The sequence below is a fragment of the Chinchilla lanigera genome, unplaced genomic scaffold, assembly GCF_000276665.1.
Source record: "Chinchilla lanigera isolate Chin_1 unplaced genomic scaffold, ChiLan1.0 scaffold00021, whole genome shotgun sequence".
In the NCBI taxonomy this organism is placed as follows: domain Eukaryota; kingdom Metazoa; phylum Chordata; class Mammalia; order Rodentia; family Chinchillidae; genus Chinchilla; species Chinchilla lanigera.
In genome coordinates, this window is record NW_004955422.1 from 25,553,800 (window position 1) to 25,578,636 (window position 24,837).

General features: G+C 43.7%; 3 protein-coding genes and 1 long non-coding RNA gene across 10 annotated transcripts in view; 2 read left to right on the top strand and 2 right to left on the bottom strand.

The window, feature by feature from the left end:
- The window catches only part of LOC106148469, an 11,664-nt gene extending 4,558 nt beyond the window's left edge, over window positions 1-7,106 (top strand). The window contains exon 3 of the long non-coding RNA XR_001233938.1: window positions 6,859-7,106. This is a non-coding gene — a long non-coding RNA (uncharacterized LOC106148469). The remainder of the gene's footprint in view (window positions 1-6,858) is intronic.
- Cnbd2 (cyclic nucleotide binding domain containing 2) overlaps window positions 1-7,138 on the bottom strand; it is a 60,388-nt gene extending 53,250 nt beyond the window's left edge. Inside the window, exons 1-2 of the mRNA XM_013514075.1 lie at window positions 7,113-7,138; window positions 3,434-3,487 (exon numbers count right to left, since the gene is read on the bottom strand). The gene's annotated coding sequence lies outside the window, so the exon portion shown is untranslated. The remainder of the gene's footprint in view (window positions 1-3,433; window positions 3,488-7,112) is intronic.
- A 208-nt stretch (window positions 7,139-7,346) lies between these two features.
- Window positions 7,347-8,243, top strand: Scand1 (SCAN domain containing 1). 2 transcript variants are annotated; one of them, XM_005384763.1, is made up of 2 exons: window positions 7,347-7,438; window positions 7,546-8,243. In XM_005384763.1, the coding sequence occupies exon 2, from the start codon at window positions 7,601-7,603 to the stop codon at window positions 8,141-8,143; it is 543 nt and encodes a 180-aa protein (XP_005384820.1). In that variant the 5' UTR covers window positions 7,347-7,438; window positions 7,546-7,600; the 3' UTR covers window positions 8,144-8,243. The 2 variants fall into 2 exon arrangements, with proteins under 2 accessions (XP_005384820.1, XP_005384819.1); XM_005384762.2 differs by having other exon boundaries at window positions 7,349-7,438; window positions 7,509-8,243.
- A 1,468-nt stretch (window positions 8,244-9,711) lies between these two features.
- Window positions 9,712-24,837, bottom strand: part of Phf20 (PHD finger protein 20) — a 125,036-nt gene continuing 109,910 nt past the window's right edge. For all 6 annotated transcript variants that reach the window (XM_005384767.2, XM_013514071.1, XM_005384764.2 and 3 more), the window contains 4 exons: window positions 23,629-23,824; window positions 17,305-17,701; window positions 15,247-15,430; window positions 9,712-12,219 (listed from right to left, as the gene is read on the bottom strand). In XM_005384767.2, the coding sequence (XP_005384824.1) occupies window positions 12,077-12,219; window positions 15,247-15,430; window positions 17,305-17,701; window positions 23,629-23,824 (920 nt within the window). In that variant the 3' untranslated portion in view covers window positions 9,712-12,076. The remainder of the gene's footprint in view (window positions 12,220-15,246; window positions 15,431-17,304; window positions 17,702-23,628; window positions 23,825-24,837) is intronic.

Below are 24,837 nucleotides of genomic sequence, written 5' to 3' on the forward strand. Positions count from 1 at the left end.
AACATTTCACTCCCCAAAGACTCATGTACATTCCTTTATGCAAAGGGCACTTAGTCCATCTGCAAGAGTTGTCAAAGTTCTAACAGTTTCAGCATTGCTGAAAAGCCCAAGTCCCAAGTCTCCTCCAAGAGGTAAGGCAAACTCTTAGCTGTGACCCCCTATACAAATGAAAAGTTAAGCACTTCCAACATTCAGTGGCACAAAGTAAACATTTTCATTCCAAAAGTTACAAACAGGAATACAAAGGAATGGGACCAAAGCAAGTCCAAAATCCAGCAGGGTAAACATTAAGTCCTGTAGTTCCATATCCAGCATTTGAAGCAATCTGTGGCAAATTGTGAGCTCCCAAGGGCTTGTATGACTCCACCCCTATTGCACTTCCGGTGCTTGTAGCTCCCATAGTTTTTCTTAGGCCTGCTTTGCTCCCTTCTTGCAGCTTTCTTTAGACAATCCATGTTTCTGACTTCTCCAAACTTTTGGGGTCTCCACTGAAATGCTGGCTTTTCACTCCCAGCTTCACACATTGCCCTCTCAAGGGCATACTGCCTGGCCTCCCCAGGCCTTCTGAAATAGAGGTGGAAGCCGTTTTAACCCCATAACTCTTGCATTTTGAATGTACCTAAAACCAATGCCATGTGGATGATGCCAAGGCCTGCTGCCAGCTGGAGCAGTAACCAGGCTTTCCTCTCTCTGGGATGTAGCGGTCAAGTACCTGGATCACTGGGCACATAAATCTAATTTCAAGAAACAAATTTTCTACACTGCCGCCATTCTGGAACATGGCACTCTGCAGCCTTCTCCTCAAAGCAAAGTCTTTCGCTTTTGCAGTTTTGAGGCTGCAAAGAGTGGAGACTTGCTGCTTCTTGTGATGCCTTCAGGCCATCTTTTCTATTCTCCTGTTTCCTCTCAGCAACTGAGATCTCCTCAGCTTTATCTTTGTAGTTCATAGCTTTACTATAGTTTTTTATCTGGCCAAACTCACAACATTTTAAATCATCCTTCTGGGCTCTTTGCTCTTGATTCTCAACACAGATCTGGCTAAAAGCCCCCAACAGTAGCCATGCCACTGCCCCAACATTTGACTGCCTTGAAATTTCTTCTGCCAGATTAATTAGTCCACAGCCTTTAGTCTCAGTCTCAGGCAAAGTCTCTGGACACAGCAAAATGCAGACAAACTTTCAGCCAAGCCATAACATACATCATCTGGAGTCCAACAACCAATGCAGTCCTTCTTCTCAGCAGAAACCTCCTGAACCTGGTCTTTACTGGCAGGATTTTTATCAGCCGTCTGAGCTCTGACCAGAATCTCCCACATAGAACAGCCTAAGGCATTGCAGCTCTACTCTTTCAAGCAACATCTCTGAACCTTTTTAAACTCTTCCCACAAGCCATTCCCAAAGGCTCTTGAACCACATGGTCAGTTATAGTCACAGCAAGACCCCACCCTTGATACCAAATTCTTAGTTATTTTTCTGCAGTTGCTGAGACAAAATATCCAACACCAAAAATGAAGGAAGGAAAAGTTTATTTAGCTCACAGTTTGTGAAGGTTTCAGTCCCTAATCACTGGCTCCAAGGCAGGGTTGCATGGCACAGGGGTAACAGTTCAAGACAGCAGAAGACCACAAAGCAACAAGAACACAAGGGGGAAACAAGCCTCTTTTTCTCCCTTATAAGCAAGCTACCCCCCTCAACTCACATAATCTCCACCCCCTCTTCTTGCACAGGATGAGGATGTTTGCAAGTAAGGACCCTGGTCCCCTGCTGAGTTAAACTTTTAAACTTCTCAAGTTGATACAATGTATCAACCATTACACAGACCTTATAGCAACTCCTTCACTCATTAGCTATTTCAGAACCATTCTTGTGTGACTGTTATTATTCCCAGGCTCTAAAAGATTAAATGATTACATTAAAGCTATATCATAAAATTATTCAAGGCGACTGTATTTGTAATATCCCTACACTGGAAACAATCCAATGTCCCCCAAAAGGTAAATGTTAAGTAAACCGAAATATCCATACCATGGATGACTACTCAGCAATAAAAAGGAATAGACTATTTACATGCAACAACCTGGATCAATCTCCAATTATTCTGAGTAAAAAAAAGCTAATCAAAAACTGTTATATACTGTATGATTCCATATATACAACTTTTCTTGGAGGGGAGGTGTTGAGACAGGGTCTCGTTATGTAGTGCAGGCTGACCTTGAACTCACTATATAGCCCATTCTGGCCTCCAACTCATGGTGATCCTCCTGCCTCAGCCTTCTAAGTGCTGGGTTTGCAGGTGTACACCATCATGCTCAGCCTTATATAATATTTTTCAATGACAAAATTATACGGATAGAAAACACTAGGGGTTGTCTGTGGTTAAGAGTAGAGGGTGGAAAGAAAAATGGGTGCAACTATAAAGAGATGTCAATGCTGTATGGTGATCAAACAGTTCCATATACTAGCTGTGGCAATAGCTGTATGAATCTACATGTGATAAAACTGCACAGACCTATACATATATATACATACAAACAAGTACATGTAAAACTGGAAAATGAGCTGATACAGTGGCACATGCCTAGAATCCCACCATTTTGGGAGGCTGACACTGAAGCTCAAAAGTTCAAGCACCACTTGGACAACTTAGCAAGACCCTGTCACAGTTTTTTTTCTTTCTTTTTTGAGACAGTCTCACTACATCGTTCAGGCTAGCCTTGAACTCACTATGTAGCCTAGGCTGGCCTCGAACTTCTGGTGTTCCTCCTGCTTCAGTCTTGCAAGTGCTAGGATTACAGGGGTGCACCACCATGCCTGGCCTCTGTTACAAAATTTTTAAACAATTAAAAGAGGCTCAAAATGTAGCTTAGTGGCAGAGCATCAGTAAGTCTGATCCCCAGTACCACTAAATAAATAAATACACAAAGCACACTAGCCTGGGAAATCATAAGAATAAGGTCTATGGATTATACTTATGTGTTTCCCACCTTCCATATAGTACTATAGTTATGCAAGATGTTACTATGGGGAAAACTAGGTGAAGAGTAGGAGAGAATGCTCTGTACTACTTTTGAGACTTTCTGTGAATATATAACTATTTTCAAATAGAAAGTTTTTTAAAGTATCCAGGGTTCTTTTCCACAGCTTCCAGCAAAAGTGTACCATCAAAGACACTAAAACTTTTGAAGGAGTGTGAGAATCATGTTAGAGGTCTCCCTTGACAGAGATGGTCTATAAGCCATGCTTGTCCTTTTTCCTTTAGTTGCTACTTAGGGTTCACTGGAAGACAGACCTTGTGCTGGAAGCTAAATGATACAAGATGAATGATTTCGGATCCCTTCTCAAACTGATCTAACTCTAATGATAATAAAAAGTCTAATATGATGAAAGCATTAGAATAAATGTTCAAAGATTTCTGCCCTCATGAAAACACTTACTATAGTTTTGATGTTGGACCAATTCTTCAACTTTTGGCATGCTGACTTCTTAATCTGCAAAATTCAGAAGAGTTAAATACATATGTATATTTAAAACTTAATATGGGGCTCTTAGATTCAAGGATATACATAAATCATCTGAAATTGTACACCAAACTACTGCATTTCTCTTCTAGGAAGAAATATTCTAATTTCTTTTCAGATTCTGAGAGCTTGCAAACCCATAAAGTGTTTAGAACTGAATAGATTTTCTTTCCATTTTGAATGACCCTTCCATTCTGACATGCCATAGTTTCAAGACAGCTCTGAGATTCTTCCTTTCATCCCTATATTCTATTTTTTTTTTTTTTTTGTCTTTTTGAGACAGGGTCTCCCAATGCAGTTCAGGCCGACCTTGAGCTCACTTTGTAGCTCAGGCTGGCCTCGAACTCACGATTCTCCTGCCTCAGCCTCCCAAGTGCTGGGATTACAGACGTGCGCCCCCACGCCCGGCCAATCCCTATATTCTATTATTCCAATAAGGCTGGAAGAAATGGACCAGAGATCCAACATTCCATGGTTGAAAGTACTCTAAGACTCCATTTCTTTTCCCAAGAAGCCAAGGACCAACTGTTTTTTGTTTTTTGTTTTTTTTTTATACCAGGAACTGAGCTCAGGACCTTGCGTTTGCCAGGCAGGTATTTGTGCTGCTGAGCTATGTCCCTGGCCCCCAAGGTCCAACTTTTAAACACGGACCCCTGTGATCTTTATGACTTACTCTCCCACCAGCCTTCCAATCTCATCTCTCAACTCTTCTGCAGATCCCAGCCACTCCCCCTCTAGCCTGTAGTTTGCCCAAAATTTTCTTCCCACTTCTTATATGCCTTTGCACAGGCAATGCCTTTTACTAAAGATTTTGAGGTATATCCCTGAATTTGCTTCCAGAATCTCAGTTTAATGGTGCCCTTCCTGGTGAAGTGGTTTACAACACCTCATCCTTGCAATAGAGTTTGGGGTGTTGCCTTGGTGGCTGGACACTGACTGTCTGCTACTACAAGGGGAATGCGACTACTGGTTCACGCAGTTGTCAAGAGGCCTGGCAGAGGGTTTGAACCCAGCAGTATAATATACTAGGAAACACACACACACACACCCGTGTCTGAAAAGAAAACGAAACTATCACCTCTAAGGAAAACAACTTGAGAGCAAAAGTAAACACAGTGTTCTGTTTCAGAGGACAATAGAAGGGTGGAGCAGAGGGCAAGTGGGACAGAGTATCTTGTCTAAAGGAAGAAGCCTCAGCTTCAACTAACTACTGGCTAGCAGCAATGTGAGTTCAGAGTGTGGTCAGTTCTTCCACTTAAAAATAAAAAAAAGATTTCATGCAAAATCTCCACATTAACGTCCCACTCTGATGACTTTCAACATTTTAGAAACTGTTTCATGAGGATCTGCATCTATCCATTTGAGGCAGACATCCTACAGGAGGGGAAGTTGTTGTTGTTTGTTTTTTAAATCAAGGCCACTGGTGTGTTGATGGTTATCAACTATGCCTGGACAAAGCTCAAAGGAACTCCAGGAGTTACACAAAACCTTTCCTTCGGGGCCTCTGTCTCTCTGGGCCTCAATTTCTGACACAAAATGGGACACAAAATTTCTGAAATGAGATGCAATCATTTCTGAAATGAGAAACAAAAACTATCTGTGTGTCTGTTATATTAAAATAGAATATAATACCATTTACCAGAGGGCTGTCAGAGCTATACACTTTTACCTGCATCATCTCTCCAAATTCTCAGAGTAACCTCTATGAGGTAAATTCTATTATATCCAGATTTCTAATTAACGGATAAAACTGCAGCTTGGAGATGGTAAGCAATTTACCTGATAAAAACACAGCAAACTTTTTTGGGGGGACAGAGTCTCACTATGTAGTTCAGACTGGCCTCCAACTCCCGTCAGATCCTCCTGCCTCAGCCTCCTGAGCACTGGGATAATGAGTGGGCCACTTTGCTTGGTGTCAGCAAACATTTTAAAAGCCTCTTCTTACTAAGAGCATTGTTTAATCTCCTAACAACTCTGAGGTAGGTACTATTATCACCTGGGACAGTAAGGCAAAGACATCCTGCAAAGGGGATTCCACTAAGGCTACCTGACTCCAACACTGTAGCCCAGAACTATTTAACAAAAATATAAGCCACATATGCAATTTAAATTTTCCTACGAGCCACCCAAGTGTGGTGGTGCAAGCCTGTGATCCCAGCACTAGGGAGGTTGAGGCAGGAGCAGGACTGTCATCTTGGCTACATGGCTCAAGGCCAGCCTGAACTACACAGCAAGACCTTGTCTCAAGAAAAAAAAAAAAAAAATTCCTAATAACTGCATTTAAAATGACATGTGAAATTAAAATAAATGTATTTGCCTCAGTACTGTACATATAAAATATTATACTCTAATGTAAATCAATAAAAAAGAGTTGAGCTAGTTTACACTATTCCTCTCGCACTAAGACCTATGTGTATTTTTTATTACAGTACATTTCACAATTTGGACAAGCTACATTTCAAGGGACATGGCATTTATAGTCCATTTATTAATCCGAACTAAAGAACCCAAAGAGCTGCTTGTCCCTTGGCTTCAGAGGACACTCAAAAAATAATGGCATTTCACTTATAAGTATGGTCTCCAGTTGTGACCATTTACCTGTAAAAGCTCGAGTTTATCTTTCTTTATAGCTGAGTAATATTCAATTATATAAAAGTACCACGATTTTTTAAAACAGACCTCCATGTGTAAGCAAAGTATTGTCTCACTAGTGTAAGAACCTGAAAGAGTGAATAAAAATTAGGAGGTATGATAGACATTGTGAAACGAAAGGAAAATGCTCACAAGTAAAGAGCAACTGGGATGAGGGAAAAGAGAAAAGAAGGGGAAATTATGTATGTATGTATATACAGGATAGCTAACATAGTTGTACTACTGACTTCTATCGCTTTACTGAAAGGAACAGTTAATGATTACTTATTTGATCAATCTTGCATGTCTCTGTTTTCTTGAGAAACCACTTTGAAGATACCAATACGTAATATAACAACCATTGTTAATTTCCTACCACTTTGTCTGTAACTCTGTATTGTTTGTATTGTTCTTACGCTATTTTGTAAATGAATGTCTATTTGTTAATATGCTTTCCTTCTTTTATTTTTAAAATAAATTTTTTAAAAAGTGAAAATAATAATAATAATCATGGCAAAGAGCCCTGAGCATTTACTTTGCGTTAGGCAATGTGTTAAGGATCTTAACACACGTATTTTGTTGTTCTCGAAATAGATGAGGCCACTCTCTTCAACGTTTGACCAAGCAAAAACACCTTTTTTTGTTTTGAGAGAGGGTCTCGCTATGTGGTTCAGGCTTGCCTGAAACTCACGACGATCCTCTTGCCTCAGCCTCCAGAGTGCTGAAATTACAGGTGTGGGCCACCACGGCCAGCTAAGAGAGCTTTCTTAAACCGGGTTCCCTCCAGCTCCCGGCCGCCGTCCCAAGCAAGGCACCGGCCAGCCCCAAAGAGTCCCTGGATAACCATCATCCTCCGCATTTACCGAAGAGGTGGAAAGATCAAGTAAGAGCGCATCCCCGCAAGGACATGCGCCAGCCACTGGCCAAGACGTGTTAGGCTGAGGTCCCCGGACTTGAAATCTACCTGGTCAAGCTCAGGCTGCTCCTTCAATGCCCTTGCCTGCTGCGGCTCCAACTCAGGCTCAGGCTCCGCCCAGGACTCCGCCTCAGACTCCGACCCCGCCTCCTCACCGAGCTCAGAGGCGCCATCCTTGAGAAAGTCCCGCCGGATGCGGAGACCCGCCGGCCGCCCTACGGCCGCTGTCACCGCCAGACGCCACTGGCGACCGCTAGGAGGCGCCGCTTCCGGGACCCGAGGCTCAGCTTCCGGGAGGTTGTGCGCCGACCTGATCATAGAGAAGCTAGAGGAGACGCCCACTTCCGGTTGTCGTGGGTGCTCCGTGGGTGTAGGTAAGCTCGGCGCGCCCTCGGTCGGTCCCGGGTCGCCTCCCGCACGGGTTGCATTGGCTCTGTCCTTTAGTGGGAAACGATCTTCTCTTTGCCCCACTCCCGCGCAGACGCACTAGTGAGCCCTTAGTTGCCAGACAAAGAGTGACGCCCGGAGCTTGAGTCATGGCGGCGACGGAACCGAGCTTGGCGACCGCCGGGATCCCTGCGGCTGTACCGCCGGAGCAGCAGGACGGAGCCGGTCTGAACTCAGACCCTGAGCCTAACTCTGCAGATCCCTCGACCTCAGAGGCCTCCCCGCCTGCCCCCGAGCCCTGCAACCCCAACGCCGAGATCCCCGAAGCGAATATTACGCCCTCCGCGGCGGCTTCCGCGGTGTTGGAGCTCCCGCCCCTCAGCCCCGCACCCCTGGGTTCTCCCCCTCAGGCCTCAGCCGCCTCGCGCACCCCTGCGGGCCCCGGCGGCTCGCGGCCAGGCCCCGAGACGTTCCGCCAACGTTTCCGACAGTTCCGCTACCAGGACGCGGCCGGCCCCCGAGAAGCGTTCCGCCAGCTGCGGGAGCTCTCCCGCCAGTGGCTGCGGCCAGACATCCGCACTAAGGAGCAGATGGTGGAGATGCTGGTACAGGAGCAGCTACTGGCCATCCTGCCCGAGGAGACGCGGGCCCGGCGGCTCCAGCGCCGCGCGGACGTGCGCATCACCGGCTGAGCGGTGGCGCTGAGCCGAGCGTTCTTTGGACTGGGGCCATGATGGGTTGGGGCCGGAGCCTGGCACACCACCCGGTGTTAATGAAAGAGTTTTGACAGCTGCTGTGGTCTAGTGTCTTTTCTTTCTCGGGTTTATTTTACCGACCTTATTTCTCCTCTCCGTTCTGCCTGGTGAGGAAAGGAAGTTGGGAGCCCATGAGAATAAGACTTTTGTCTGCTTTCCCATTTCCCGGGCCTTCCTTGAGTATTATGGGACCCTTAAATGTGGGCTAGACTTGGGCCGTCCCGTTAGCACAGCTGTGAAGGTTTTTTCCGGTGCTGCCAAGGACCCACTTGGATTTCCTTAGATTAGTGGAAAGCTATGTCATGAAGATTCTAGTCCAGTAGTGTTGAGTTCCTGTATCTTTTACTAGCTACGGTCTGAACTCGTCATCTGTCTTTTCAGGTAGAAAAACGGCAATACGTCATGGTTGTGGGATCCTGCAGGCGAACTCTGGCTTAAGGATTGTACCGCCAAGTTGCTTCATCTGCCCTTCGGGTGCAGGCTTTCCAAAAGACCCAAGTTATTCGGCTATTTTAATGTGTTTTACTGCTTGCTCTTACAGATAGTACGTCTCGTTTGTGGACTCTTAATCCATGGCTCTAGACTTGCCCACCTTCCTCTTTGTCAAAGTTTAGACTTCCGGTAGGAGTTAAACGATGTCAGCTAATGAATAATGTAAATTATTCATTAAAGTAAGTGATGAGCTACTCGTTTTAATGTCTCCAGTTGGCTCCCCCCATTTATTTATTCATTTAAATCAGCCTAACTGCTAGAAAGGGAAGAAGGAATTCTGCAAGTAATGAGGACTACCTATGAAATCTTAAAGGCTATTCTTCCTTGCGGCTTCCCATCCATCGAGGAGGTACTTAGGGTACATCGGCAGCTTGGATTGATCAGAGGAGAATCTTGGTGCAATGGCTACCATATTTTAATTTAAGGAAGGAGAAGGCCAGACCTGTCTTGCATTGTTTCCATCGCTAAAAATCTAAGCAGGAGTTCTCACTACTAAGCATGAGCAAGACAGGGCTAGAAGCTGCTGTGAAGCATTTTGTGTATTTTCTTGGGATTTCTTGCCAGAAGTTGCATCTGACTCCCTGCAAAAAGTATCTGAAAGGTAAAAGCAGGCATTCTTTAAAATGGTAACAAGGTGTGGTGGTGCATGCCTGTAATTCCAGCACTCTGAGAGGCTGAGGCAGGAGGATAGAAGTTCAAGATCAGTCTGAACAACTTAGCCATCTTAATTAAAAATTTAAAAAGGGGTTGGGAATGCAGTTCAGTGTAAAGACTCGGTTCATATTGTTTTTTTTTTTTGTTTTTTTTTTTAAAGAAATGGTTACAGAAGATTTAGTACATATTAAAAATAGGTAAATAGGCTTGGTCATTCCTGCAGTGTTATCCCCTGGGAAGCTGAGACAGGAAAATCTCTAGTTTGAGACTAGCCCCTGCTATACAATAAGACTGTTGCAAAAAACTTTTTCAAAAATAGGGTGAAGAATGTTATAATTCAGTAATATGTGACAAATACAGATATAGAAGTTTGTATATTTTGCAAATATTGCTTCAAAGCAACATTTCTCTACACAGCACCTTCTGTTCTAATAGCACATAAACATAGATATGTATCCACAGTGCAATGTTGGCTCATCAAGGATCCACCCTGCATACTCATCACTTACTTTAAAGCAGCAAAATGATTAGTCAAACCAGAACTTTTTGTCAAGGCAGTTTTTTATAGGTGGATAGTTTTTCTCAAAAGACAAAAAACTTAGGTAGTGCACATATTTCTAAATGTATCAGCAATGTTCGCAAATAACAGTTTCCAGTGCTCCAACTTGGGGTTAATTCATCTTGACCCAGAAATTGGGAATGGAGCCCCTCAACATGGCTTTAAATTAGGGAAACACACTGAGGTTATCAGAACTTGGGGAGTCTCCCTGCTTCTTTAAGAACAAAAGTCACAATGAGTCAAACAGGATTATTTCCTTTACAAAACCTAAGTGATGAACCCAGTAAGAACCACTTGGCAAAATTAAGCTAATTCAGTTTCTGCTTTCCTCTTGAAGATACAAAATTGACTACTTACAGCTTCCCCAGATGTGATACTCAGATGTAATTGCAGAAAAGAAAACAATACAACAGTCATCATACCTCACACTTGTGGATATAGAAAATCATCCTGTTTTTCCCTGTTCAGAAAAACATCCCACATTCCTTATGTATCTGTCATAAATTATCTAGAGCATAGATAGATGCCATACATACTCCTTGAATATTTCTTCCTATACCAGAAACACCAAGAGTATTTCTTCCTATACCAGTGTTAGCAATGGCAAACAGCCTCTTGTAAAGGAATTGGGTCAGCATCATTATTAAATGTTACAGCTGCATATATTCCCTCTGATGGATAAGCTGCAAAGATTAACTTATCCTATAATTCATTTTATATCAAATGGAACAAATCACTAGACAGGATTCCCTGAAACATCTTAGTACAGAGGCCTGAATTCATGACCACAATGACCTGTGCCTGAAAGCCTAACCATTTTAAAGGTCTCTGGAGATACTGTCATTGCTAGAGAAATATCAGCTACTTTATGTTTATATAGTAAATATTTGCAGCATATAACATTACAGATTCATAAACCCATTATTAACTCATGTTAAAGAGACAACTATGCTTTGACTTTTGCCTTTAGTGATAACAAAATGTGAGATGGTCACTTTTCAAAGCAAGGGACATTTTCTGTAAATCTGTATAATAAGGAAACACAAAATAAAATGTAGCAATTATACATGGAACCATAACCTGCAAAAATAACACAAATGTCTCAAAAGGTACAAACAGGTTGTACCTGGACCTTAAGCAGCATAATCACCTTGATCTCACAAAGTAATGCAGACAGGAACTTCAACGTGTTAAAGTATATTAACAATTCTGAAAATGTCAACTAGTGGACATACCCTTCAGGGAAGGAGAAAAGCGGCACAGAAAGAATCTGAAGTTTGTTGACAATATAAAGTAATTCCCCAAACCACATTCTTTGCAGTAAATCTTTACAGTGAAAGAGTTCAAAATTTTGGGAAACATTTTTTGGACTTTAAATAGAACTGGGAAGCTGTCAACATTAAGAATTGAGTAGAAAATGCTGTCCTTTGGGTTCCAGACCCTGCCTACTTCCATTTGGAATCCCTCCTAGATTCTTATTACAGTACAATTCTAGTTCTTCCACTGGCTGTATGGACTCTGTGACAAAAGTCACAACCCAGTCAACTTTGTGTGAAAAGCATACAGAACTTGTTCCTGGTACCATGAAGTCATGCAAGAGATGTGAGAAAAGTGAAGCATCCTAAGGGAAAGGCAGGACAGTTGAGGCCTCTGCTCCTTCCCAACCTCCACAGCATGGTGAAGTCCCAATATTCCCATGAAGCTGGAAAATGAAAAGGGCACCTGCTGCCTAAACTCCATGCCAGGCAAAACAAGAAAGGTTGGCATGTGCCTCCAACCTGACAGCAAAGTCAATTAAATAAACTGAAGATTGAATTTACAACTGTTTCCAACTAAACTTTTTTGGCTCTCATTCCATTTGTCATCATCAGTGGCACAATTTCAAGTGAAGTTTGTGCAAAAAGACTCTCTTCATTCAGTGATGTGCACAGAAGAAGGGAATCCCAAGAGTCTATCTGCTACCTTCTTGGTAGGATTCCAGATGAGAGTGCCCTGCCATCCAGCAGCCAAAATGGCCTCTTTGTCCAATGTTCATCACACTCCTGGCCAGATCCCTGAAGTCAGTCGGTGTCACGTGCATTCAGCATGCTAGGTTTATTTAAATATGAGAAGCTCCTCCTCAGGTGCCCCAGGATTGTACCCCCATTAGTCCTGGGTGCCCAGTTTCATGTGGAGCAGCAGAGAGCAATCTGCTGCACCTTGCCAAGGTCCATCAGCAGCTGCTTGATGCAATGCTTGAGCTGTGGAAGCCTAGCCAGTGGCTCCGGGGGCTCCAGCTCCCCAGTATAGTCCAGCCAGCTCTCCAGCACTGTTGGCAGAAAGAAAGACCCAGTGAGCTCACATTTGACTTGCAACGACCTCAGCAACAGTTTCAGCTCCTTCTCCCACCTAACCACCCAGGTCATGAGTTCAATTCCCGGTACTGGAAAAAAACAAAACAAAACAAATGAAAATCGTTTTTTTGTTTTGTTTTGTTTTGAGACAGGGTCTTGCTATGTATTCCAGGCTGGCCTTGAACTTGGAATTCTCCTGCCTCAGCCTCCTCCTGAGTGCTGAGATTACAAGTGTGCACACCACACCTAGCAAGAAAAACGAAAATCTACAGGGACTTAACAGGGTCTATTTTACTATTACTTTTGGTTTGCTTCATATTGATTCCTGATTGATATATAATTTTTATTTTCTCTAATTTATTGGGGGGGGAGTTAACTGAGAACCCAGGGGATCAGGATTGCTAGCAAGCACTCCACAACTGAGCTAAATTCCCAACCCATACCTTTAAGTATTTAATATAAGGTGTATGAGTACGAAGATACTTGATTATAACTGGTTCACTATCTGGAAAGTAGTCTTGCTTATAAGCACTTAAGTTTCTCTATAAAAAGCTGTCCTCCTCCAACGTAATGCCTGAGGCTCTGGCATTTGTGGAGACACCACCTAGGCACCTTGTACCTTTGACAAGAGCCAGCCCCTTCAGCGGCCCTGTGCTTAGTCCAGCCCGCCTGTAGCCTTTCTAGTCCACACACCAACCAGTACTGAGCATCTTTGGGATGCTGAGGTTCAGCAATGGAAAGACCTTCCCAGTACCCATTCTTCAAGCAGCCTGCTACCTGCCATCCAATCCCCAATGCTCCACATTAACCCTACCTTCCTCTCCACCCTCTATGTCCTTTGTTCCGTCCACATTATGCTTGGAGGATGTCTTCCCAAACCCTACACCATGAATCTGGACCCTGTGTTACTCGTGTTATGGTACCACACACTCCTCTGAGCACTTTCAATGGTTTCTAATTTTTTGTTTTGTCCTGTTTTGTTTTGTGAGACTGAGTCTTGCTATGTACTTCAGGTGGGCCTTGAACTCCCAGTGATCCTGCTTTAGCCTCCTAAGTGCTGGGATTATGGGCTCTAATTATCAGTAATGGGATGATTTCATTAATACCTGTCTCCTACTGAACTGAAATTTGGGGGTTTTTTTTGTGGCAGGAGTGGGGCACACGGAATCAAACTCAGGACCTTGCACTTGCCAGGCAGGGGCTGTGCCACTGAGCTATATTCCCAGCCCCCTTGAAGAGCTTAAATGAACTGAAGATTTAACTCCCTAAAAGGGATTCTGATAAATCTAAAAATAGTGTACAAGTCTGTTCGCCTAAATAAAATATTTAAGTTTTTAAAGATTTCACTGATTTTCATCCTTCCTTGCTACTTCTCAGGGCTTGGAGCATGAGAACACATAAGAATATGTGGGATGCCAATCGCCAGACCATGGAGGCTAGAAGGAGCCCAGGGGGAGAGGGAGGTAAGATTTGCCCAGGGTCTGGCTTCACCCCTAAGGATAGATTCTTTGGCAACAACAAAATATTCACCCTATTTCCATGGTGTTAGGCTCCTCTCAGGGACCCAGAGCCAATTCTATTATTTTCTCAAAATCTACACCATCATGTTTTTCAGACAGTGGCATCAAGGAGCCCAAAGGAACATTTTAGGAGTAAAATGGAGGCAGAAACACCTTTCCAGAGATGATGCAGGCCTGCCTCAGGGGCAAGACATAAGCACAAAGACACAGAGACTGTCTTTTCCTCTACCCTCTATCCTCCACTAGGGAACCCTCTTTAGCCACTGATCCTCTATCCTCTCTTCCTTTCCAGCAAAAAATATCATCCCTTCTTTCAAGGCCTGGCATCAGTCCCAGGAGTTCCAGGAAGGCTTCCTGCCAGTACTCTCCTTGCCTGGTATAACCTCAGCCACACAGGTGTCCTGGTCACACCCCATGACCCTGGCTTGTGTAACATGGCATTTTTCTCTTAGTTCTCAACCTCCCAAGTGCTGGGATTACACGTGTGTGCCACCATGCCCAGCTTCACATGTTTTATATCCTCAGTTATAGTCATCATAGCCTGACTGTACCCAGAATCCTCAAACAGAATACTTATTTATAAACTGGGCTCTATCTTTAAATTGAAAATAAATCAGAAAATAAGTATACAAAAAACCAAGTACAGTGGTACATGCCTGTAATCCCAGCACTCAGGAGGCAAAAAAGGACCACTGAATGTTTGAGGCCATCCTGGACTACAAAGTAAGTTCAAGGCCAGCCCAAAGAAATTTGTTAGTAAGGATTTTTTTTTTTTTTTTTTGGTCCTTTTTAGACAGGGTCTCACTGTGCAGTTCAGGCTGGCCTTCAACTCACTGTGTAGCCCAGGCCAGCCTCGAACGTGCAATGATCCTCCTGCCTCAGCTTCCCAAGTGCTGGGATTACCGGCATGCACCACCACACCTAGCTTGTTGGTGAAGATTTACTCAGATTATATGTTTCCTGCAAACAGGGTCCAGCTGTTCTTGTGTGTGTGTACTATTTTGTTTTGTTGTTGTAGTTCTTGGAATTCAACTTAGGGCTTTCTGCATGCTGAGCACATGTTCTACCAGTGGGCTTCACCCCTAGCCCTGCATACTCAGCTTTAAAGAAGGGGCTGAATCCCTGATAACATCAGACTTTCTATGTGCCTAATAAATAATAAAAATAAACTTGTCCTCCTTGACCAGAGAATTGAGGTGGGTGAGGCTAGAAGCTAGAGGCTAGAATACAGCTGTCCCTGGATAGCCAAACTGGGGAGGGGGAGAGATATGTCAGAAATCATCAAAAGCCAGGTATGGTGGCACACACCTATGATCCTAGCTATTCAGTAAGCTGGGATAAGAGGATCACTTGAGCCCACAAATTTAAAATCAGCCTAGGCAACAGAGACCTCATTTTCAAAAACAGCAGAAAGCAGCTCCTGAGGCAGAAGGGATCACAGAGCATATGCCAATGGCCAGCGGACTAAGGAAGGAGCCCTACCGTCCAGTTCCTTCTCAATGGAGTCCATCCTGTGTGTGACTTCATCCTGAAGAGACTCCACGTGTGTCAGCAAGTTAAACTGCCACTGATGCTGGGAGCTCACCAACCCCTCTCCACCTCTGTCCAGCAGCTTCCGAGCAGGGGCTTCCTCTGGTAGGACCTTTTTGGAGACATAGTCCCTCACCTGGGGATATAATGACATTTAAGTTACTTCATGGAGAGAGCTTCCAACCCGTTTCAAGCATTCAGTGTCTGCAACCCTCTGAAAAGCCAGCTGTTGTCTGAATACTCCAAATCCTCATCTCTCTTTGACCCTTCCCATTTGGGGATTGGGTGGAAACTTCCCACTGCACCATGTCACCGCCTCAGACCAGCAGGGACCCCACAGATGGTTCTGCATGGCTGGCCCAATGCCCTATGCACCCACATCTCTGAGAACTGACTAGCAAAGTTAGTGTGGATATGATTTAACACAGCTGTCACATGAGTTTGGAGAGTGCTGGCTCCGTCTCTTGCTCAATATGTGGCTCTGTGAGCTTCCTATCTCTGAGCCTCTGTTCTTTCTCTGGGAAGATGAAAGTAGTAAAACCTACAATGAAGGTTCATGAGAGTGAAATGGGGTAAGGTGTATAAAACAGACACAGTGCCAGTAGAGTCAGCTCACCATCACGGAAAAAATACTACGCTGGTTGCCCTACTTCAGTATTTTCTGATTTTGTACTACATGCCAGATACCTTTAAAAAACCTGCCTAGACCACAGGACTGTAAACCTTTTCTGGAGTTTGGGAGAATTGATATATTAGTTTGTTTGTAGTACTAGGGATTAAACATAGGGCCTTTACATTGAACTACATCCCCAGCCCTTTTTTACTTTGGGACAGGGTCTTGCTAAGCCACTAAACTGCTCAGGCTGGGCATAAATTTGTGATGCTCCTACCATAGTGCTGAGTGCTGGAAAAAGAGGTGTGCTTCATTTTTTCATTTGAAATAAAATACATTTCAGCCAAGATTAATTTAGAGGTTAGCATGTACAAAGAAATGTGCTGAGAGCTTTTCACAACCACATTCCACAAAAACTGAAGGGCACTGTTACCGGCTTCATTCTACAGGTGAGAAAATGAGGCTTATCAGGGAGGGGAAGCAACCCACTCCGATCACAAAGTGGCTGCGCCAGGACTTAGAATGACAGCTGTCTCACTAGACTGTGCTTACCACCCTTGCCCAACACTGTTTAGACACCAGTGAGGGCACAGGTTTTTAATGCTGATGATGCCAACCCACAGAATCAAGTCTCTGAAAGCACATCAAGAGCAGAGAAGCTCTGAAGTCACACAAGCCTCACTAAAAACCAGGAAGAAGCACAAGGAAACTAATAAGCACTGGCAATTATAATACGACATAGGAGGTTCCAGAAGAAAATTACTAACAAACAACCGAGAGTAGCTCTTTGGCAAACTATTGAGGGAAGCAAATACTTCGATGAAATGGACCCTTTTTATGACGGGGCTACAAAATTGAAAGTCAAAATATCATGCAATTTTATTGAAAATATTATGCATTATAAAACACTTAACTCATTGATTATGGCAATAATTAGCACCTAGGTACAAACATAATGTAACTGGTATTAAAGAAAAGGTAGATTTTCTTAACTTAGTTTCATTTTTTTAAGTTTCAGTCAATCCTGTCCCCTTTTTTTTTTTTTTTTGTTTTCTTCCGGTACCAGGAATTGAACTCACGACGTTGGGCTTGCCAGGCAGGCGCTTTGCCACTGAGCTAAATCCCCAGCCCCAATCCTGTCCCCTTGTTACTCCCCACCTTTCTACTCCTTATCCCCAAGAACTATGCCGTTTCACGGGGTTTCCTGGAACCAACGCTCTTTGGCTCAGGTGGGCTCTCCTGACTGCGTTTCATTTTAACAGACCAAAAACACCTATGATAAGCAAATTTAAACACAGTTCTACTAAGAAATATCTTCCACAGATCATTTAACCACAGGCAGGGAATTTATAAGTACTCAAACACCAACACAGAACCAGTACAGGCAAGTCACATACCTTTGGGGGACTGGGTTTAGGGTCGCTGTCCTCTCTGCTCCTGTCTTGGTCCAGAGGCCAGCCCAGGCGAGGGGAGAGGGAGTCATCATTCTCACGGAGTGAGTTGACTGCATCATCAAGGGCAGAGCCACGCGTCTCTACCACCAACTTCTGTTCCACGGCAGGGTAGTAGGCCCGGGGCTTCTGGTAGCAGTGCTCACTGGTGATGTAGGACTCCTCTGCAGACTGGGGCAGGGGCAGGGGTTTCTCCACTGCCCCATTCAAAGTTCTATAGCTGGGGGCTTCTTCCTTGCTCCTGGCATCCAGGACATGGATGTGTTTGGAATGAGCTCTCCCTTCCCCCGAGTGCTGTTTCCAAGGCTGGCACCATAATTGCAGGTCAGGATGCTCTCTGCTTCTGTGGGGAGGATGAACAGAGAAAGGGCTTTGGGATACTGATGCCACTGTAGGGCTTCTCAATTCCCAAATATTCTTCCAAGGAAAGTAGCGCCCACCTGTATTATGTGACCACACACCACCACTGGCCACGCAGGACCGAATGTAAATCCCCCAACTTCCCAGGAGCTCCCAGGAGTAGACATAAACAGTGAGTGGGACTGGTCTCAGCTGCAGATCAGCAGGGTAGCTGAAACAACTCACATCTAATCTCATTCCTACTTCCTCCTCTAAAAACTGGGCTAGTCATCTGTCAGCCACCAACACTAAGTTTTATAAAACGTAAATTAATTAATTTGAATGAAGTACTTGGTTGGTGATAAAGTGCTCTTCAAATGTAGCCTATTGGGGCTGGGGATTTATTAGCTCAGCAGCAAAGCACCTGCCTGGCAAGCACAAGGTTGTGAGTTCAGTTCCCGGTACCGGAGAAAAACCAAAACCAAAAAAAAAAAAAAAAAAAAAAGAGAACAAATGTAGCCTATTAAAAATAACCTTAATAAATAGTCACAAGCTAGTCATGGTGGCACACACCTGCAATGCTAGCACTCTGGAGGCTGAGGCAGGAAGGTTTCCCTGAGCTACAAAGTGAGACCCCAAGGCCAGCCTAAGCTACGAGGTACGACCCTGTCTCAAACAAAAATAAACAGATTAACAGTCACAATAATTCTGCTACGTAACAGCACTCAATTACCCAAAATGCAATGCTGGTGGGGAAGGAGTCAACTGTCATCTATGTATGGATTTTTTTCTATGTATGGATATTAATTATAAAAGTTTCTAAAAAATTTTCTAAAATCTCCTATTCTCACCATTTCAAGGAGACAAGTTTATTATTAAAAGAAAGGACAGATACCCTTATCTTTTGTAGGGCCATAGACTCTTCTGAGAACCAGAAGCATTTCCTCTTGAGTTTCAACCCAACCTAGGGTTATTCATTTAATGGATCATAATCAATGAGTAAAAAAAAGAGACATAAAAAGGACTAAGTTGTGTTATATACATTTACCAAACTCCCCGTGATTAAAAAAACTCCCCATGATGAGTGTAATCATTATGTACTGCAAACATGTACTAATAAATTTTTTTAAAATAAAAAGGTATTATCTTATTTTGTAATTCTGTATAGTTTTTTTTTTTTTAATTCTCTTTAAAATAAATTAGGGCTGGGGATATAGCTCAGCGGCACAAGTGCATGCCTACCAAGCACAAGGTCCTGAGTTTGATCCCCAGTGCCAAATAATAATCATAATCATAATAATTTTTTTAAAAGGGTGACTCAGCAGCACAGTGCCTGCCTGGCAAGCATGAGGTCATGAGTTCAATTCCTGATACCAGAAAAATAAATATAAATAAATAAATAAATAGGAAAAAACAGAACAAAAACTATCAGTCACTATTCTAAGACAAGTATGCATGCTCGGCACACTGGTATATGCCTGTAATTCCAGCACTTGGGAAGCTGAGGTAGGAGGATTGCCATGAGTTTCAGGCCAGCCTGGACTATATAAGTGAGTTCAAGGCTGCTTGTGCTACACAGTGAGACCCTATCTCAAAAACAACAAAACAAAAAGAATGATCCCAGACCAGAACTCCCACAGAACCTTTCCAGCCTTTAGAAACACTGAAAGCATATTTGGGGATCCCCTGCCCTCTTGCCTCTTACCTGACATCTTCCTGAAGAAATAGAACTGACCATAAACATGAAGGTGTGGAGCTATGTTGCAGAACCTAAAATTCTGGTCTGAATGGCCTGCAACTATCCTTTCTCAGTTCCCCCACTTCCACAATCCCATGACATGCCTGTCCATTGAGGAAGGAGAGAAGCAAATGGCATCAAGGCAGCCATGGGTCACTGGGCCACCTTGAAGCGAAGTATCAGACCCTGTACCAGGAACCTACCCAACACCTCAACACACCTCTGAAATTATAATTTCACAGGGAAAATGGAAGTCATTGTTAGTTTCCGGGTCCACTGTCATCTGAAATCCATTAACATGAAGCACATGAGCCACAACACAGACCTGCTCTTTATGTAAGTCTTCCACTTCACTGTTCCTACAATTTTTACCCTTCCTGCTAAATATGGAGTTTCAGCTATTCTTCTTCACAAGAATGAATGACCTTGTCCTTTCCTTGCAAGTCCTGTCAATCATTTTGATAGGACCTGTGCTGCAGCACAGGGGATCAATGTATTAGCGGAAGCCCTCCTAGACTAACCCCACAGCTATCATATTAACTTTTCTTAATGACAGATGTTCTAAATTTCCTCTGTTTTATTGTCTTTGAAAACAAACTCATGAGATCATTTGAAAAGTGATTTATTGTGAGAATGAAGACCCAAAGCCCATGGCAGCAGAGACTACCCATTTACACACAGACGTACTGAGGCCAAACTTCCCTTTCCCAGGGTCTTTCTTCATTCAAGATTAACAGCGCTCCCCATACTCTGTTCTGGATTGCTAGAAATCATATTTAATTCCTGTACAAAGTCACTTCTAGTAAGATAGAAGATCTAAACCAGGATTCAGAAGCAACATGGTTCCAGAATATGGGACTGTGCCAGGGAACTGGCATTTCAGTGAGAAGAAAGAGAATAAATACCATCTGATAAAATCAACCAGGATGATAGGCCCACACACAGACCACCTTCCACCTACTGCAATTTCTGGCATCGCATTAATAGCAAATTTCTGTGGCTTACGTGGGTAATGTTTTCCTGTTTTAATACGTGATAGCAGTCTCTCACACTCTACCCAAGGCTGTCATTTGATTCAGTTCACCTCACTGTCACAGTGCGAACAGACCAACCTCCCCTCCTCCTATCACCCATCGACACATACTTCAGAGTTTGAGTGGGGCCAGTGGCCACCTGGCTAGCCTCCGTGCCCTGTCCCTTCTCTTTTGCTCTCCTAGGGGCTGGAGTAGAGCTGAGGTGCAGGTATGACTGCTTCAACTATGTGGATGCAGGTAATCCCGAGCAGACAAAGAACAGAAGGCCTTTCACATGAGGGTAACACTGGGAGAATGCCAAAGCAGTAAGACAGAAGGAAACCCATTCCCCAAGTCCATGGATGGAATCCTGACCTAGACTTTTGCCTATTATTATGTGAAAAAAAAAAAAAAACTTCCATTTCATTTAAGCCTCTATTTGGGGTTGGTTATAGTTTAGGTCTAGAATGTCCCCCTAGAAGGCTCCTATATTCACAGATGGAGCTTTCAGAAGGTGACTGGATCACTGGGACACTATATTCACCAGTGGATTAACCACTGGTAAGTTCAGAGCTAAATGTGCTGTTCGGAGGGGGTCCTGGTTGGAAGAGGTGCATCACTGGGCAATGTGCCTGGAAGGTCCTCAGATCTCCCTTGACTTTCTCCTTCCTGACTGCCATGCATTAAACACTTTTTCTTCACCATGCCCTCTGCCATCCCAGTTCTGCTTTGGAGCGGGCTTACTATGGGCTGAAACTGGGAAACAAAATAAACCTGTCCTCCTTTAACTTGCAGGTGTGAGGTATTTTGTCCCAGCAACAAGAAAGTGCCTAGGACAGGACTTTGTTATAGCAGTTTAGCTTTTACCTAAACCAGTCTACACCCTTGTGAATGTTCCCCACTCAGCCCCTCCTTGTCAAGCCAGGATCTGAGGCTAGACCTGTGTGTGCACAGAGAAAGCAGACTCCCATCCTGCCATCTCAGGGCTCTAGCACTGAACCGCCTGACACTAGGAGGCCTCCAGGACCAGTCAGCATGAAGAACATCTTGTTCAGGAGTGCCCTACCAAGTCTAACTCACTCAGGGAACTAATCTGTCAGGGAACTGATCTGTGACTTAACTAAAATGACCTCTTATGGGAAGGCTCACGAGAAAATTTAAGGAGCGATCTTTACAAAAGAGAAGCAGTCCCTACCACTGACTATACTTAAGACCAGAAGAAAATTTACATGGCCGTGCTATAGCACTGAACAGAGGCCATTAGAGAAGTGTAAGGCAGGATCTGGGTTCTCGTCCTGGCTCCATGCCTGGAAACCATGGAAGACCGGCTGCCTACTCAAGGTCCAGTTACAGTATTTGTTAGGTTACAAAAAACAACAGACTCCAGTGAGTATAAAAAACAGAAGAGACCCCAGTAAGAGCCACATGTCTATCAGAAGTTACATAAACTTGGGTCATCTGACATTGAGAATGTAACCACAGCAAGGAGTTCACACTCATTCTCACTGGTGAAACTTCTAGTTACTAAAAGCTAGAAGTCTCTAAGTGTAATGGCACATGGAAGGCTGAGGCAGGAGGATCGTAAGTCTGAGCCCAGACTTAGCAAGATGCTGTCTCAAAATAAAACTGTTTTTAAAAAGGGATAGGAATGTAGCTCCATGTGAAGGCTTAGGGTATACCCAGTACTACCATGAAAGGGGAGGGTAGGGAAGAGGAGGAGAGGGGAGGGGGAGGGGAAGGAGAAAGAGGAAAGGGGAAGGGAAAGAGGAAAGGGGAAAGGGGAAAGGGGAAAGAGGAAGGGGAAGGGGAAGGGAAGAGAAGCCAACTCCAAAAGGCCTAAAATTTTTCTATATGAGCAAACCACTAACAGAAGGTATATGTATGTGGCAGCAACTAATATGCCAGAGAGCAGGCCAGCCAACAATGACCCTTTTAACAGCTCTCAACTTTACTCATATAATGAAACATAGTTCAGGGCCAGGGATCTAGCTCAGGGGTACAGCGCCTGCCTGGCAAGTATGACATCATGAGTTTAATTCCCCATACCAAAAGAATACCATAATTCAGTCTTACAAAGAAATTCTGGCTGGGTGTGCTGGCCCATTCCTGTACTACCAGCACTCAGGAGTCTGACACAGGAGGATCACTGTGAAAATGAGGCCAGCCTGGGCTACACAGTTCAAAGCCAATCAGCAGTATATAGCGAAACCCTTTTTGGGCAGGGGAGGAAAAAATTCTGAGTTCAACCCCCAGTACCACAAAAACAAAAAATACAAGTTGGGCACAGTGGCATCTTCCCATAGCCCCAGTTACTAAGGATTGAGCCCAGGAGTTCAAGGGTATCCTGGGCAATTTATTTCTTTTCTTTTTATTTCTTTCTTTTTTTTATTGTCTTTTTGAGACAAGGTCTCGCTGCGCAGTTCAGGCTGGCCTTGAGCTCATTTTGCAGCCCAGGCTGGTCTCAAACTAGTGACGATCCTCCTGCCTCAGCCTCCCAAATGCTGGGATTATAGGCATGCACCACCACGCCCGGCATCCTGGGCAATTTAGTGAGACATTTTATTTTATTTTATTTTATTTTATTTTATACTTGTATTGTATTATAGTGTAGTGTATTTTGGAACCAGGAATCAAACTCAGGCCCTCACACTTGTCAGGCAGGTGCCATGCTGCTGAGCTATATCCCCAGACCCAAGACTCTATTTTAAAAACAAAACAAAAATAGATTAAATGCCAAATTTTGGACTATGTATATTTTAGCACAACTGAAAGCAAAAAACCCAGAACTGCACACCAAAACAAAGTATAAATGTAACGCAATGATGATGTTGGTTGCATACATTTGTCAAAATTCAATACCCTTTTAAGATAGATGAACTTAATTATATACTAAATAGTATTTGAGTGTCTCTGTTTCTGATATTCCCAGTAGTAGGGATTGAAATCAGGGCCTCACACATGGTGGACATGAACTCCACCACTGAACCACATCCCCACCCTAATAAGGTAGGTACTCCTTTAAAGAAGGAGTATTTACCATGTATCTGAACATTTTTAGTAAACGTCTTAAACTCATCAGTTTTATGACTGATTTTGTGGCTTTCTGACCTCTCAAATTTATCCTACCTCCATTTGATGCCAACCAGACTCTTCCCCAAAGCTGGCAGAGGACACACTTACTGCAAAATGCTCATCTTGAGCTGTAGGCCATGCAGAACCTCGATCACTCTCTGCACGTCCCCAAGAAGCTGGTGAGTGGCCACAATCTTCTTAGCATTCTGATGGGAGTAGTTCTCTTCCAAAAATGCTAAGCCATGCATATGTCCTCTGCTCAACCACTCCTTGTCATACCAGTACTTAAAGCCAGGCCTCTGACCTAAAGCAAGGACAAGGAGACGGTTAAACATGGCCTGAAGGAAACTCAGGGTGTTTTATCAATATTGTACAATCATCACAGAAACTAATGGAAGGACGTTTACTGTGTTCACTTTGTTCACTCATTCATCCAATGTACATTTGCTTGGCACCTACCTTATGCTGGACTCTCTACCAGTTATTGGGGTTAAGGTAGTGAATAAAGAATGCCCTTTCCTAATCGCTAAGAACTGTCTACAAGCGGAACAACCTGGATTATCTCTTTAAATTCAAATCCTACAATTCCTCCCTTACCTAAAACCACCCACAGCTTCCTACTGCTCACAGAAGAAAACCCAAGCTTTAACAGGCTTACTGAGAGGCTCCTTCCTCCCCCTCTTCCCCATCGTTATGGTGGCCTCCTTTCAATTTTTTTGGAGACAGAGTCTCACTGTGTAGCTCAGGCTGGTATCAAACTCTTGGCAGTCTTGCCTCAGCCTCCTGAGTGCAGGGATTGCAGGCATGTGCCATCATGCCCAGCCCACCCTTTCAGTTTCTTGAACAGAAAAAAACTTCCCAGGCTTGGCCTCTTTGGTCTACTGCACCTTTGCAGGGCTGGCTCCTTACAAACTCCCAAAGTTCAGAGGACTTTTCAGGGGCCATAGCCACTCCCTCTCTTTCCATCTTTCCCCCTCACAGCGTCATCTCTACCTATCGCAGTCTTGATTACTTAACTCGAGTTCTTTGGTTTTGTTGTTTTTTAAAAATTTATTTTATGGGTACATTTTACTTATACAAAATAACATTCATCATAGGGAACCTATACTTGATATATCCTGCTTTTTTCCCCATTCCTCTCCCCTCCACTCAACCCCTTTCCCTCCTCATTTACAAAACCTTTGTTTCCATTTTTCCTTCTATTCTTTTTCTTGTCCCTTCTTTCCTTTCCCCATCGCTGTTCTCCTCCTCATTTGAACACTTTTTTTTTTTTTTTTAAAGAATAAAAGAAGGATAACATAATAATAGGGGGGACTT